At 34.6% G+C, this 17,677-nt stretch overlaps 1 protein-coding gene across 2 annotated transcripts in view; it reads left to right on the top strand.

The window, feature by feature from the left end:
- Nucleotides 1-16,459, top strand: part of LOC121385114 (sorting nexin-2-like) — a 36,000-nt gene extending 19,541 nt beyond the window's left edge. For both annotated transcript variants that reach the window (XM_041515654.1, XM_041515661.1), the window contains 5 exons: nt 3,710-3,803; nt 6,310-6,515; nt 7,725-7,868; nt 10,811-10,963; nt 11,385-16,459. In XM_041515654.1, the coding sequence (XP_041371588.1) occupies nt 3,710-3,803; nt 6,310-6,515; nt 7,725-7,868; nt 10,811-10,963; nt 11,385-11,435 (648 nt within the window). In that variant the 3' untranslated portion in view covers nt 11,436-16,459. The remainder of the gene's footprint in view (nt 1-3,709; nt 3,804-6,309; nt 6,516-7,724; nt 7,869-10,810; nt 10,964-11,384) is intronic.
- Nucleotides 16,460-17,677: the final 1,218 nt, after the last annotated feature.

Raw genomic sequence — 17,677 nt, 5'->3', positions numbered from 1 at the left:
TTATGTGGCCAAATGAAATACACTACATGTAAAAGAAAAGATTTAATGACTTTTGTGAAAAAATGTGTTTTCGGTTAGCTGACATTTTTTTAGGCATTGTTTGTGTAATTTTATTTCTATAATACCAACTATGGATATCTGTGATAAAAATTTACATACTGGTGTATGCATGCTGTAATACGTACATGTACATGTATGTACATGTGTATGGTAAAATGCACAGCATTCTAATAAATTCAAGAAGGGTGTTCTTCATTTTATGTTTCTATGTGATATATGTATAATATCTGTTTAATTAGCAATACAGTGAAACCTGTCTAAACTGGGTCACACTGAGGACCTAATATTTATCCCATTTAGACAGGATCCGGTATATAGAGGGTTGTGTTTTAGAATTTAGAAAAGTCAGGACCATGAAACATGGCTGCTTTTCACAGGATTCCAGTTTGTTTAGACAGTTTAGACCTGTTTCACTGTAGTTTAAATTCATTGTATGTTGTTATGTTGTTTTGACTGTTTTTGTTTGTTGAAGTCTATATACCACCCAGTTATCTATCATCATGTATGGGTGTGGATGTTTACCTACGTGTTAAGTTGTTGCAACTAAACAAATCAGCTCTTATGTGCATGCCGTATTTTATTTGGATGTTCTATTATAGATTTATACCATAAACACACACAAATAAACATATGCTTTAACTAAAGATTCCAGGTTTGAAAATTGGCAGTTATTGACTGTGGGTGACATTGAATTTTTACAAACTTTAGATAGTTCATCATGTGGCCATTAGTTTTAGAAAGATTCAGATTAAAAATGAAAGTGTGATAAATGTCAGTCTAATTAGAATTAGCTCCACTGGTTAATTACTATTACCTGTGAATCTAACAGCACCCCATTGGAGCTCATGTCCAGTTGACCTTTCATTCGACCAATCAAAACCTTACATGCAAAATCATGCTAGTAATTTGAAAAGAATTTGAAAACATTCGGGATTATGCCGAGGGTATACAAAATGATTTGGGTGAATTACGAAGTATGCCGGAAACTAATTTCAATATAAAATTTTATATAAAATTCGCTTCAAGACGAAAAAACACCCCCCATGATGGTATAGCCATAAAATCTGTTTATACTAGTATACAATCCAGAGTTTATTACTGCACGTTTCCCCGTTTTTTAATGTTGAAATAGACCAACAAGTCTGCCTATTGCATAAATAGTCTCGCCTGATATTTTTGGAATTTGTATGCTCCCAAATAATGCTATAAAAGGTGAAGTGTAATTGGTCGATATTTAAAATGTTATTTATAGATGAAATGTCACCTGGACATGGGAGTCCATGCAATGCTGTTAGATCTACTGATAGACCAGTAGAGCTAATTTTAATCAGATTGGATAAATATAGAGAATTCACTACAAATATTTTTTATTATGGAAAATATCAACTGATTCTGTTAATTGGTATTTGTCGAGATAAGGTTGATATTTTTCATATTAAAAAACATGAGTAGCAAATCCTATTTATCCTATAATACTTCTAATATAACATTTTGATTTAATATTTAGTACATCACAATTCTGTTGCCTCCATCGGTAATATGATGTCATAATTAGCACAAAATTTATGTAGTATAATGTCACACACTAACTAAATCATATCAAAATGTTACACTCTTTTTGGCTTGTAAACAAATTACCCATTCAAAGCGAAAAAATATTAACCATGAGGTTTTAGAAAAGTTTCTACCTCAAGATTTTCATATGGTTATAGTTTTTAAATTTCTTTATTAACAGTGTATGTTTCATCGACATAGACAGCCACATTTATGACTGGTGATCAGTGCACATTTATTTTAAATGTGTTAATAAATGAATGAATGTTTAACGACACCCCAGCACAAAAAATGGGTTAACTTTCAAACACACACAATCAGTGTTTCTGGCAGAAAGAAATTTTTGGGTATGGCGCTATGGAATTGAATGCAACCACAGTCAACAGGAGGTGTGGGGGGCCTCCTCCCAGAAAGAAAATGGGTTACGTTTAGGGATAAAGAGTAATTAATTTTGTCAACTTAAAAAAAAAAATTGGGGGTATGGCGCCATACCCGTTTTACCCTTTGGCAGAAAGCCTGGCAATAAGACAGCTGCTTGTGGCTAAGTACTTGTGTGTGTTGTAATTTATTAAAAATAAATAAAACATTAAGAAAATTACATATGACTACATTATAAAAATCATTCATAAATTTGGCTCATATTAATAGTTTGTCCATTCATACATAAATTTATATTATTGTCCGTCTGTTCGAACCAATTTATACTTCTTGTTATGTGATTTATATTGACACCAGTGACAAGTTTGAAAAAACGCTGATAGTCGATTGTTGATATCAGTCGTACACAACAAATTATCTCAGTTTCACTGTCAGTTTTTTTCATACTTGGAATCAGATCTTGAATGACATTTTATGTTCAGTTTGCTACATACTTAGTTTTTGCGTGTGCGCATTTTGTACATGTTAAATGGGGAAAACGCACTTAAATTACAGCACTTCTTGCATTTTGTTTCATTTGTTGCTTCATTTTGTACAGTTATAAAATGTTCATTGCTGCTATTGGGTATCTGCCAAGAAACCTGACTGCCCTGCAGTGCTTGAAAATAGACTCATTTGTGTACAGGCATGCACTGAATTGCTTTTAAAAATCTGTATTTTGATATATTTAAAAACAAAAAAATTGTTGTCCTCACATTCAATTTTGAATTAAAAAAGAAAGAAAGATTTATGATTTTTTTTATTAGTTTGTTGCAATGTAATAAAATATCAATTGTGGTTACTGTATTCAATTTAGCAAATATTAAAATTTAAATGCATACAAAAATATATTCCAGTAGTCATGTAATACATAACATTTAATATATTGCTAATCCTCAATGATTCATAGTGGTTAAATAGAATTGTTATGAATCCATGGCAATTTACCCTTTTATTACACACATTAATTTTGTATTAAAGGGACATTCCCGAGTTTTCTGCATTGTATGATGTTTCTGACTAATAAAATAGTTCTACGATTAAACTTACATATTAAATACATTTTCTTGTTTGGAACATCAGTGTCTGTATATTCAGTGTGTTTCTGGTCGTGTTAATATTTATAAGAAGCCTAAACTGGATTTTTTCCTCAAATAATTTCGTACGTACGAAAAAATCTTCTTTAGGAAATAAAATGAAATTTAACCTAGTACAAATACTAGAACGATCAAAAACATGTTTAATATACAGCCACCAATTTATGCAGAAAAATATATTTGATATATACTTAGTCGTCAAAAAGTCTCTGTTAGTCGATAATATCTTTAAAATTGCAATGAACTCAGGAATGTCCCTTTAAATTTCTTTTTGTATAGCAGGTGAGTACTTCAGTAATATTTATTTTGAAATTTAAAAAAATTAATTTTTATTTAATAATCCACACATATCGTTGAGATATGAGATTGTGTATCACATACAGTAGTGAAAATTTAATAATCCACATACATCGTTGAGATTGTGTATCACATACAGTAGTGAACATTTTATAATCCACACACAGCATTGAGATATGAGATTGTGTATAACATACAGTACTGAAAATTTGAGTCAATTAAATCACCTGCCAGTTTAACTTTAACAGGTGTATTATTTTAATGGTGATATTTTTGTGTTGCAGTGGTTTGAGGAAAAACAACAACAGATAGAAGCTTTGGATCAACAGCTTCGTAAGCTCCATGCCAGTGTCGAGGCCTTGTCGATGCACAGGCGAGGTTAGTAATACATGTACACCGGCCTCGGTGGGGTCGTCATTAAGTCATCAGAGCCCAGTTTTAATGACTTTCACTAACAACTAACCCACTGTCCTGGACAGACAGTCCAGATAGCTGAGGTGTGTGTGTCCAGGACAGCATGCTTGAACCATAATTGGATATAAGCACAGAAATGAACTGAAATGAAATAACGACTCAGTGGATAGGTGTAAGACAACTACACCGACTTCTCTTTTACTAACGACTAACAACTAACCCACTGTCCTGGACAGACAGCCCAGATAGTTGAGGTGTGTGTGTCCAGGACAATGTGCTTGAACCTTAATTGGATATAAGCAGCAGCTTGGCATGAAAATAATCTAAAATGAAATGAATACATGTAGCTGTTTGAACATATACATAACATGTAACTCGGGATCCAGTTGTTCAGAGCATACGTATAGCTGTTTGAACATATACATAACATGTAACTCAGGACCCAGTTGTTCAGAGCATACATGTAGTTAAATTGGGGACCAGACAACTCGGACCCATGGACAACTCGGCCCAGACAACTCGGCCCTGAGTTATTGATACGGGTTCATTGATACTTGTGGAAAGCGGCTATATGTCGAAATCAGATTTTCAAGTAGCAGTTTATCCTAGTATTTCTCAATCAATACAGTATTTATATGCCAAAGCAGTAAAATTACGACATGTGCAGACCAATTTCTGTTACATCATTAGAAAGTGATAAGTCCAATAATTCGGACGGTTATATACATTATTTGAAAATAGCATCATGCTCACCAATTGGAATTACTTCTTAAAAGCAGGAAGTCAGGAGGCTATATCCGCGAGTGTTGTTACAACGATAAATAACTTTGCATGTTTTTTCTGGGATCATCTCCAATGTTTAGGTCACTGATTGTAGAACGAAAACAAATTATTCGAACATCGGAAACTATCTTCAAAGATAAATGGATCAGCAATTTATCAATCTGACATGACACTTCGTTTCGGGACGTTTATGTTAAGGTGAGACTAATTCAAAACTAACAAAAAACACACTCTTTTATTTCTGTGAGAATACTTTAATTTAAAAAACAACACTTGTTCAACAATATTTTTCAACAATAGACAATATTGTGCATGTGCCGAGTCGTCTCTGGACTCCGGGCCGAGTTGTCTTGCGGTGGGCCGAGTTGTCTCAGAACTCTGGGCCGAGCTGTCTCGACGTGGGCCGAGTTGTCTGGGCCGAGTTGTCCACAGTTCCGAGTTGTCTGGCATTCGTTAAATTAACCCTGGGTTAATTTAATATTTTCTTTTTAATTGTTTTTGCACAAAAGGTGGGGGGGGGGGGACATTTATTTAATTATGTATGGATACCTTTGTTGTTCAAAATCGGTGTCTGATGACTGTTTCAGAAATTTACTAGCCTTCACAGAAGCTTTGGCTAGTGCTCCATATATTAATTAACTATTATAGTAATACAGCTGATAATTTCCACTAGCCCAGACTAAAATTCCAATGGCTGGGACCAAGGGCTAGTGAATTTGTCGAACCCTGTCAGAATCAAGCTTTTAATATCATGTTGACCATTATTATTGGTAATGATTTAGTCTTTGGTTTTGAACATTTCTGTTAAACTCTGGTTGAGACAGCTGATGTTTGAACAACTGTCAAATCGTCTCCGTTAATTAATTAATTTGTGTCTAGATGTAGAATATGTGAGGTTGGTTTTATGAGTTGTTGGGATGTGGAAAATGTGTGGTTAATGGATTGTGAGAATTGGTTTTGAGGGTTCACCTAGTAGTACTGTTAATATGCCGTATACTGACTGAAGGAAAAATTGTTACATATTATCTGCTTCTAACTGGTTTTTATTGTCATGATTTAAATGTGACAACTTCACTTATACTTTTATAGCTAAACAGTAAAGATATTTAACAATCCAGGTAATTTGGAGAAGTGCAGACTGTTTGAATTTATCAAAATTTCAAAGTGTGTGTGAAATGTGTTAGAATTTGCTTCTATGTAGTTTGCTTTTTCTGAATGTCAGAGCCGAATTTTCATGTTTTCAAACTAAACAATGTTTCAGTCCTATCATATAGGGGCGGGATGTAGCTCAGTGATAAAGCGTTCACTTGATGCACGGTCGGTCTGGGATCGATCCCTGCCGGTGGCCCCATTGGACTATTTCTCGCTCAGCCAGTGCACCATAACTGGTGTATCAAAGGCCTTGGTATGTGTTATCCTGTCTGTGGGATGGCACATATAAAAGATCCCTTGCTGCTAATCGAAAAGAGTAGCCCATGAAGTGGCGACAGTGGGTTTCCTCTCTCAATATCTGTGTGGTCCGTAACCATGTCCGATGCCATATAACTGTAAATAAAATATCACATATTACTCCTGTGTGTTTGCCAGAGTTGAGTCAGTTGATGGCTGTGTTTGCTAAGAGTGCTACGATGTTTTCACACTAAACAATGTTTCATTCCTATCACATATTACTCTGTGTGTTTGCCAGAGTTGAGTCTGTCGACGGCTGTGTTTGCCAAGAGTGCTGCGATGCTGGGCAGCGTGGAGGAACACACGGCACTGTCGCGGGCTCTCTCCCAGCTGGCGGAGACCGAGGAGAAGATTGAACAGCTGCACAAGGAGCAGGCCGATATGGATTTTTTCACGATGGCCGAGCTCATGAAGGATTACGTCTCTCTGCTCGGTGCCGTCAGGGTAATATCTTGAGTTATTTTATTGTAGTTTTTTTTTCAGTTATTAATTTTTTTTTTATCTGACTGCCACTTTTATTTTCTCTCCTTTTGATTTTCATCTTATTTCTTGATCCGTCTGTTCATGAAAGCTGCTATCTCTGGGCTAGCTCTGCCACTCAGCAAATTCATCAATTGTGAATTAAAAAAGAAAAAGATTGTCAAATTTTATTTTAAATTTGGTAAAATAATTTCATGTAATAATTGACATTTTGTTACAAAATACATGTAGTTATAATCCATCCCACAGGGAATGCCTTTTTTCATACTATGAAATTTACTACAAGTTATTTATTTCTGAGCCGATTATTTTCTAAATTGCACACTTTCATTTTTCTTTTCTTTCTTTCTTTTTGAACTTTTTGTTTGTTTATTTCCAATAAAGATGTTCTGGTTTAGAAATTATAACAAATTTATGTATCTAAATATTTGAGGGCGGAACATAGCCCAGTGGTACAGCACTCGCTCGATGTGCGGTCGGTGTGGGATCGATCCTCGTTCCATCCAGTGCACCACGACTGGTATATCAAAGGCTGTGGTATGTACTACCCTCTCTGTGGGATGGTGCATATAAAAGATCCCTTGCTACTAATCGAAAAAAAAGAGTAGCCCATGAAGTGGCAACAGCGGGTTTCATCTCTCAATATCTGTGTGGTCCGTAACCATATGTTTGACACCATATAACCGTAAATAGAGATTATTATATGAGAGCTTGTGTGTCGTACTGAATTTACGAAACAAGTGTCAAGATTTTTGTATTGCCCGAGCGAAAGCGAGGGTAATACATGAATCCTGACATGAGTTTCGTAAAACAAGTATGACTGACACACGAGTGTAATAATTTCTTTATTATCCATATTGTAATTGTTGTTTTCATTATGAATAACAAGACCCAACTCAAAATGTTTCAGCCACAACTAGAAGGAGACGACGAAATGACGTCATATTTCAAATGCACAGTCTGAGCTAGGACTGGAGAAGCAACGTCATGTTATGATGTCACTTTCCAAAATTACGGCATTACACTTGTTATTACACATGTGCTTCGTATGATTATTATTAACTCGGTTATGTTGAACCTTATGGATAATAAATAAAATGTTGAGTGTGTCATTAAATAAAACATTTCCTTCCTTCTGAATGTTAAAGCATTACACTGTTTTCACACTGACAGGAGGTGTTTCACGACCGTGTTAAAATCTACAAGAACTGGAAGGAAGCGGAATCCATGCTCATGAAGAAGAGAGACGCAAAAGCTAAACTTGAAATTCAGCATAAGTCGGAGAAGGTACCACAGGCCCAGCAAGAAATCACAGAGGTTTGTGAACACTTTGAAGCTATAGGCAGGGCTGTAGCTAGTTGGGAGGGGGGGGGGGGGGGGGGGCAAGGGGTGCAGTTGCCCTTTCTTCAGATAAAAATCTGGAAAAAGTTATAGAAATTTAAAGAAAATTCTCTTCTTAACCATTTAAGGAGGTTTAGACTATTAACTACTTAGTTGGCCCCCCTACCCCCCAAATAAAAAATCCTAGCTACGGCCCTGGGACCCGTTCCACAAAGAGTTCTTAGCCCTAAGATCACCTTAAGTGCATAGCTACCTTCATGGAACGGGGCCCTGATAGGGTGTGTACTACCAAATCAGATACTACATACAGTAGTAACATACTATTATTACAATGCGTCTTTTGATACTAGACACCGAAAGGAAGATTTCCTCTTTTGGAATTAAAGACTTTGAAAACATCAACGATTGTGAGTCGACACTTTGTGATAAGTTTGTATTTTGTGGTAGGGTTCAACAAATCCACTACATGTAGTTCTCGGTTCCGACAAGTTCATTTTTGGTCTGGGCTAGTGAAAATATTCCCCTGTCATAGTATTGACTAAAATTTTGTGTATAACTTTATCATGTACTGTTACAGATCAAGTTTGAATTTCGTGGCGATTTACCCATTTTAACAGAGTTATGGCCCTTGAACTTAGGAGATACGAACATTTGTTGGTCCCGGTAGCATAGGCATACAGGCTCCCTTTTTTTTTAGGGGATTAGGGGGCAGACTGATTTTTGCCCGAATTTGGATAACAACATTATTTATATTAGCATCACTGCCAAACAGTGATATAATGTTGAAAACAAATCATGCAATTTTACATGGATTATAACTAATATTGTGAGTAGAATCAGGGTTGAAAATTAACATGAAAACCATGGTCACCAGCAGGGCCAGTTGAAGACAAATCTTACTGGCCCTTCTCACTTACTGGCCCTCCAATTATCACATTGAAATTTAACCGAAGAGCCAAAATCAAAACTAGAATGCGTTTTTTTTAAATAATAATAATCATGTGCTCACCGTACAAAGGAATACCGATGAATTGGCATTTAACTTCATAATGAATAAAGTTAAAATTCATATAATTTTTTTTTATTAAGTTTTAAACCCATACCAACTGAAAATAAAGTACAAAGTACAAAGTACCATTAAATTATACATATTAAATCTCAATTTTAATACAAAACAGCCAAGGTATGCAGCATGACTTGAATTGTCTCTGAAGTAAAACAATAATGCAGTACAAAGAGCCTAAATGTAGAACCGCGCATGCTTTAGTAATTAAACTAGTCTAGGAGTGGCAGTCCTCTTTGTAGCAATGCAAGAAGGATAAAATCTTAAAGGCTCTCCTCAGTAGTGGCTGTCCTCCTAAAGCCAGACACTAGACAGTGGTCCATGAAATCATCCACTATTTTGCTAAATGCTCATTCGACTGCATTGTGCAGAAATATGGCCCTGATCATGTATTACAGTTTTGTCGTTCAGATTACCTTGGATGCTTCATCAATTGATTGAAACCTATATCTATGCAGTATGATGGTAATTTATAAATATATTTTTTAACTTACCCTGAACTCCCCCTCACCCCCACCCCATTTTTTTTTAAATTTGAGATGGTATGGGTTTAACATTTAATAAATTAATATATTTTTATGACTTTTATCTTTACTCATTGTGAAGTTAACATGCCAATTCATCGGTTCCCTTTTAACGCAAACGGACAATGGCCTAAAACTAATATTTTCTGCCTTTGTAAAATGTAATAGTGTTTGTGCGCGCACATGTGTGTGTGTGTTTGTGTGTGCGTGTGTTTGTGCGTGCGTGTGTTCGTGCACGATACCGACAACGACTATCAATTAATTGGCATTTGGAATAATCCTTGTAGTGATGGAAAATTCAATTGTTATTTCTATAAGTGTGTATGAGCTCACGTTAGTGTGAGTTTGAACTACATACAAGACAGATTTTGATTTTGTCACAGAATGATATAAGCTAATTAAATATTAATCTTTTTTCCATCATAACACTGAATAACAATTATCAAATAGCAGCTCTACTGGATAATTATGGTATATCCAGTCCATTCCAATAAGCCGACGACTTCCAGATTTAAAAAATACATGCAGTGTCTTCAATACGTTTTGAGCTCTATTTTTTTTTTAGAACGAACCGGCCCAAAACCACAGAAGCTGAGTCAGGCGCTGTATCAAAATTTTGAGCATGGTCTGTGTCTTCTGCTGTCAGATATGTATTTTGTGCCAGCATAGATGCGGTGTGTTTTGTCACAATTTGGTTCAGTTTCAGTGTGTTTTATTTTGTAACACGAACCATGCTTGCCAGACCCTAAACTTGATGGTTGACCAACGGACTACCTTTGTAAAATTCTTAGTCACCCTTAGCCAATAAAGATTGCCACGGGTCACTGGGTGACTGCTAATTTCCAACCCAACCCTGTAGAATGATGGAAATAAATGGTGAAAAGGTTTTAAGCAAGCTCATTTTGCCACGAAATTCTCTATCGTTTATACCCGAATTTGAAGATTTTCTCCAACACCTGTCTTGTGTGCTTATGCCCGGTCGGGGACATGTATTGCTTTAGCAGTACTCTCAGAATGCTTGTTTTTAATAGTACCAGGATTAACCAGTACGAGTTGTGTGTGTGTATATTGCTTTAGCAGTACTCTCAAATGCTTGTTTTTAATAGTACCAGGATTAACTAGTACGAGTTGTGTGTGTGTGTATTGCTTTAGCAGTACTCTCAGAATGCTTGTTTGCTTTAGCAGTACTCTCAGAATGCTTGTTTTAAATAGTACCAGGATTAACTAGTACGAGTTGTGTATGTGTGTATCGCTTTAGCAGTACTCTCAGAATGCTTGTTTTTAATTGTACAAGGATTAACTAGTATGCGTTGTATGTGTTTGTTTTTCAGTGGGAAGAGAAGGTAGAGAAGGGCCAGGAGGAATTTGAGAAGATGTCCAGTACTGTAAGGAAGGAGATTGCTAGGTTTGAGAAATACAGAGTGATTGACTTTAAAAACAGTGTTGTTAAATACCTGGAGGCTTTCATGGAAGGCCAACAAAAGGTGAGACAGTAATTATTGCACTTCTTAAGAAGCCTGTGATTTTTAGACCCCTTACCGTTCCAACCAGACTGAATTTTGTGTATAGCTTTATCATGTACTGTTACAGATCAAGTTCGACTTTAATGACAGTTTACTTGTTTTCACAGAGTTATGCATTGTAAACAACAGTTAAATGGATGCAAGATGAAAACTGGTAATTGTAAATTCAGTTCTATGTGCTTTTATTTAATAAAGTAAGTGTTTGGCTATTTGTAGATCTGAATTAATTTGAAAACAATTGTTAAATTAGTCTGAATTAAATTAATTACATATAATATGGTGTGATTTCTAATGTAAATTAATTTGCTGTACTTGAAATGTAAATTAATTTCAAGATAAGTTGTTTTATTACTACAATCAATTTGCTTTTTTTATTTTTCAGCTAATCAAATACTGGGAGGCCTTCTTGCCAGAAGCGAAAGCAATAGCCTGAGAAAGTTGCTATCTGACATCACAAAATTATGTATTTATTAACAAATGATTATATATTACCACATTTTCCTGTCCATGGTACCCTACATAATTATGGTAGTTCACACCTTCTGCAGTCACTTTGATCAAACTGTAAATTGTTTTGTCACAGACATTAAATTGTTTTGCTATAAAATAGTCAAAGACTCCTTGTAGCACAAAGTATTAAGTTCATGTAGCACAGAGTATTAATTTCATACAGCACAGTGCTATGTTCCTGTAGCACAGAGTTATATTCTCGTCACACTGTTGTATTTGTAGCACCGATGTCATGGCAGTGTCATTTGTGTGGCATCATCACTTTGTAGCAAAGCTTAAAGCTTTGCTCACATACACATGAATAGGAACCCGATTATGCAACATGGGATGGGATCTGATAATCGCACGTAGTTTTCACAAACGTATGGTTATAAATCCAATACACATACAGTAACAAGTGTTTCCAAATAAAACTAGCACGATACAGGTGTGTGTATGTGCAGTGGGGGGGGGGGGGGGGGGGGGGGGGGGGGGGGGGGGGGGGGGGGGGGGGGGGGGGGTGGGGGGGGGGGGGGGTTTGGGGTTGAAAATCTCCCCTGCTCAAAAGACCTTTTCTTTTCTTAAAAATATTTTTTTCTGGGGTCTCATGACCTGAACCCCCAAAAAACTTTCCTCACCACTGTCTATAGACCCCCTGCACAGGCGGATCTAGGGGGCTCCCCCCCTAAATTTTGCGAGTTATAATTTTATTATATACATGTATTGTTTTTTTGTTTTTTTATGATCCCCTCCAAACCTCCCCCAAAGTTCCCTTGGCATTCCACCTCATGTCTTTGGGGCCCCCCCATAATGGATTTTCTGGATCCGCCACTTCCCTGCATACTTTGGTGTCTGGATATAGCTTCATGGGGTGATTAAAAGAATTACGGCCATATCTGTGTGCTTATCAAGACATACGAAAAACACCTCCACTGAAAACAACAGTTAGCGATTCTTACCATATTCTTATTCGTATCCGTGTATATGTGGTCATAGCTTTACTTTGGTAGCATTGTTGTCTTTTTGTTGCATTACCATAAAATGTAACATCCGTGTAGCAGTGTTACGTTTTGTGGCTATCGTTGTCAGTATTGTAGGGATAATCGGAGAGGAAAATCTTTGTGGAATTTTCTATTTCAGTGCTATCTGAAAAACCCACTTCCTGTTCTTTGATGAAACGCTGACAAAACCCCTTACTTTTCATTAACCAAAGTTTTTTTCGATTTGTTTCATCCAAAACCAGTTTTATGTTTAGAAATTTAATTTTTATACATTTGTCAGTCTGCAAAAGGTTCAACTTAATGAATGAGTTTGAGATTTATTTTGTTTTTAAATAAAGGAACAGGTTTGTAATAAAAGCAATTAATATGGTACATTACCACATTAACCAAAAAAAAAATATTTAGAGGTTCTACATTTTATTTGTGTATGAATATTAGAAACCTTCCATTACAACCGTTGTTTTAACCCGTTATTTTGTTTTTTAGTTCTGAAATAAAGATTTCAGTGCTACTTTAGTTTACTTAAATGGTGAAGTGAAATTAAGATCCCTACTGGAATATGTAGATTTACAGTAAACATGTAACCCATGAACCCACTTTGTATATAACATGAGCTTTATCAGGATTAAACCTCTACCAAATAGCACTTGTTTAACACTTCAAATGTCCTGATTGTTTTAATAGGGTCAACATCTGAATTACAATGATATACATTGTTCTGGTGTGATTTAATGTTCCATCTCATGGTGTATGTATTTTTCACATCCGATATTAGATGTACAACTGTAACATAAATATATTATTAAACATGATTAACCTAAAACTACTCTTGTTCCATCTCATTTTCCAAGTCCTTGGCAAGACTGATGTGAATTACTCAGAAATGGTAGTTCTGTTTAAGAGCATTGACCCTGTCTGACTGGGCGAAAAGCTGTCAATTGGTAGGTGCTGCAGGTCCATAGGACCTGGGGGTGGAGGAGAGGGTGTGTGGATAAATATGCTTTTTATCCTACTCAATATAAAGATTAAAATATGGTTTGTGCCCTCCCTCCCCCCACTAGAACCATGCCCCATCCACTACAGATTGTGCCCAATCACTCCAGAACTGCCCACCCAGAGCAAGTTTTAATGGTTCAGTGAGAAGGTTCTCTCTTGCTAACCATCAACGGTTAACCTCTAACCCACCGTCATGGATTAACAGTCTGGATAGCGGAGGTATCAATACATGACAGCATGCTTGAGCTACAAGAGGAGGCAGGGGACACTTTATCCAATATGACAGTGCAAATCACTGCAAATTTCAGAGATTGCTACACAATTCTAAAATGTTAAATAGTAGTTGCTACTCAACTATTGCTAATGAAACTTTTGAACTGGAAATGATAATAGTTCAAAAATAAATAAAGATATTGAAAGAAAGAAATGGATGATCCATCATCCCAGGTGAACCTACAGCTGAGTAAGTGAGTGAAAGATCACTGCATCAGCTTAGGGGTATTTAATATTCTGTTCTGGTGCACTAAAACATACTCCTAAACGTTTCGAAGGAGCAAGAAAGTTTTGCTAATGGATTCCTGTGTTCAAATCCCACACTACATGTACCTCGCCTGGTGGTGTGATGGGAATGGATTCTCAGCAGTTTGTGAACACAGTTTTGAAAATACACAAACTTTTATCACAAATGTTCTCAGTGCAGTTGACTGAGTAACTGAGTAATAGGACAAGGAAAGTCAGTGGTGTGAATTTTCTTCACTTTAAAAAAAAAAAAAAAATCAGATTCCACCTTTTTTTCTTTTCTTTTTTTGCATAAAATAAGTTTTACAAAATGTACGTAATTTGATTTGAAGTGCAGAAGAATTTTCTTTATTTGAATGTGGTTTAGAATTTACAGCTTTTAAAAGATTATTTATATTTTTATTTTTGATAAAAATGTCTGGACGATATACTGGAACATTAATTATGTACATGTGTTTATGCACAAAAATTAATGAAATGACTAGTTAATGGGCATTAAAATGCTTCACAAATATGAATAAACCATTATCATCAAATAATAGGCATTAAAATACTTCACAAATATGAATAAACCATTATTATCATCAAATAATCGGCATTAAAATACTTCACAAATATGAATAAACCATTATTATCATCAAATAATCGGCATTAAAATACTTCACAAATATGAATAAACCATTATTATCATCAAATAATCAGCATTAAAATACTTCACAAATATGAATAAACCATTATTATCATCAAATAATCGGCATTAAAATACTTCACAAATATGAATAAACCATTATTATCATCAAATAATAGGCACTAAAATACTTCACAAATATGAATAGCCTAAACCATTATAATAAAATACTCCTTTTCTGAAACATTTTTCTCTCAAGTTTTTTTTTTAACCTGTAGAAGTGTATTTAAAAAAAATGTACATCCTTATACAGATGTAGGTTGGATAAAACCATTCATATGTGTACTCTTTTTATTCATATATAAGTGATTGATGTATTTTTTTGGCATTTAATGCTGATAATGACAGGTTTTTTTTTTTTTTACTTCATGGTGATTGTGGTTAGTGATTAATTTCAGTGTTTTTGTTCTTATGAAAGTTACTGTAGCTCTATAAAATTATTTGTTAATTTTGTATATTTGTACAGATACATGTACATATAATAGATCACTATATTTGTACAGATACATGTACATATAATAGATCACTTTAGTAAGCATATTATGGATATCATTGCTACAAGTTTGATGTCAAACTCACATATGACTGCATTCCTCATATCTGTTTGAACAAGCTCATGAGAAATTGCTATAATATACAAATTTCATTTAATTTCAACTTATTTTTGTGCTTATATCCAATTAAGGTTCAAGTCTGTTGTCTTGGGCACACACCTCAGCTATCTGGGCTGTCTGTCCAGGTTAGTGAGAGAGAAGAGGGTGTAGTGGTCTTACACCTACCCATTGAGTCGTTAAATCTCGCTCTGGGTGGGAACCGGTACTGGGCTGCGAAACGTGTACCTACCAGCCTTGTGCCCGATGCCTTTACCACAACACCATCAAGGCCAGTGCAAATGTATATAAATTGGTCATGGAATTAAGTTTAATATGATCATCTTGGTATTTTTGGTAATGTGTTTTGTTCACCTTTTTTTTTTCATCACGTCTACATGTTTACAAGAGGCAATTGGTCTTTAACTGTAAACTAATTAGTCCTAAGAAATTGTTGTCAAGATGAAATTTGTTTACAATTCAATAATTCAACAACAGAAATCAAAAGCACCATATTTACTTGGCCTATACACAAGATAACAAATTATTTTAATTCATATGGTTGTCATAGTATTTAATAGTAATGAACCTAGTAACTGAAAGTACATGTACTAACTTTTTTTTAATATTTCCTACCCATATCAGACTAATAAAAATTAACCTTTTGCCATTTTAAAAAAAAAAAAAAAGCTATTCCTGTATATAAGATAAAAATTAAAGTAACCCCCCCAAAAAAAAACCCACACCCCCACCTCCCCACCAAAAAAAAAAAAAAAAGCCACAGAAAACAACTAAACTATTAGATGGTAGTCTGAATTTTAATTATTTTGTTTCTATAATCATTACATTCCAGACCATTGTTAGTTAGATAAAAATTAAACTGTTATTTAAAGCTACATGTAGATCAATGTTTCATGATTTTAGAATACCTACATATATTTCGGTATAAACCTCCACTATGTGTGTTCGTGGAAATTAGCTGATGATAATTAATATATTACCATCTTTACATAGTGTTGAACACATGAAGATAGAATTAGAAGATTTTTACTATATGTTCTGTAATGATCTGTTGGAATAATGTGTTTTTAGAAAATGAATACATCAATGTGACTTGATTCTGTAAAAACCAATGGGCATTCAGATGTATTTGAAATTAAAAATATCAACTTTATGGTACATGTATTTGTTTTCCTCTGTTTTTAAAATATGATTTTCAAGTTTAAACTGTATATAAACATTGTCATAGATTCCACAGAGAGAGAAAAAAATTCAAACATTAAATTTATAAAATGTTACTTCCATGTCCGAGACAATAAATAGCCTGTTTGCCCAACTCATTTGAAGGGCTTTTATAAAAAAAGAAAAAAAAAAGATTTTATACAACAGAAATAAATTCTTTAAATATTATTTGAACAAAATATTCTTTTAATAATTATTAATGAATTCATTTGTTTGTATACAAATTTATTTTTTAAATTTTTCGCAAAAGCTCTAGAAATTAGTTAGGCAATTATGCTACGGGGGTGACGAAATGTTTAAACTGTTATTGTGCCTGCTGTACAAGATGGTCCAAAAGATCAAGATACAATTTTTCTGTTTGGTTCATTGGCATGTTTCAAATTGTCCCATGTTTAAGAAGGATCAATTTAAAAAAATAAAAATAATAATAATGGTGTGTCGGATACCGAGGTCAAAGTTTGCAGAAGAATGAAAAGAAATGAATGTTTATGAACACCTCAGCACATGGATGATTCAGCGGCTTAATGTCTTGAGCATATTTGTGACACTTCGTCTAGAGTAGTGTTGGCAACCTGTTGGAATTTGGTTTAAACAATATTTATTTCTGTTTGTATATATGAACAGATGGGATTGGTCAACATGTGAAAGCTGCCTTGGCTATATGAAAAGGGTGCTTTAAAGTATTTAGGTTACTAAGGTTGATGAGAACAATTCTGAAGCCTTGATCTGACCAGAGACAATTTAAAAAAAAATTAAAAATTAATTGTTTGGCCAAAGGACTTGAAACAAAATATTGTTTTCCAGGTAATATGCCGCGAAAATTATTTAGGTAGCATTTCTTCTTTTAAAAAAAATTACATTCACCCCCTACATGTCCAAATACAATATTATGTATGTGTACTTTTTCACTGCATGTCAATAATGAATAATAAATAAAATAATTAGAATGCATCCAAAAAAGCTTAGAATCATCCATATTTTCCAGGCAGGATCAGGTTTCCAGATACATGCAATTTTCTTCCGACTCGACTGACACATGAACATACCAAGATGTAACAATCATGTTCATAGATATTTTATTTAATATATAAATAAATGCACAAAATATACATTTACATACATTGGGATAATAAACATAAGTAGTAACACT

The sequence above is a fragment of the Gigantopelta aegis genome, chromosome 2, assembly GCF_016097555.1.
Source record: "Gigantopelta aegis isolate Gae_Host chromosome 2, Gae_host_genome, whole genome shotgun sequence".
Lineage (NCBI taxonomy): Eukaryota > Metazoa > Mollusca > Gastropoda > Neomphalida > Peltospiridae > Gigantopelta > Gigantopelta aegis.
The sequence above is the reverse complement of the archived record's forward strand: the minus strand, read 5'-3'. Positions and strand labels throughout refer to the sequence as shown.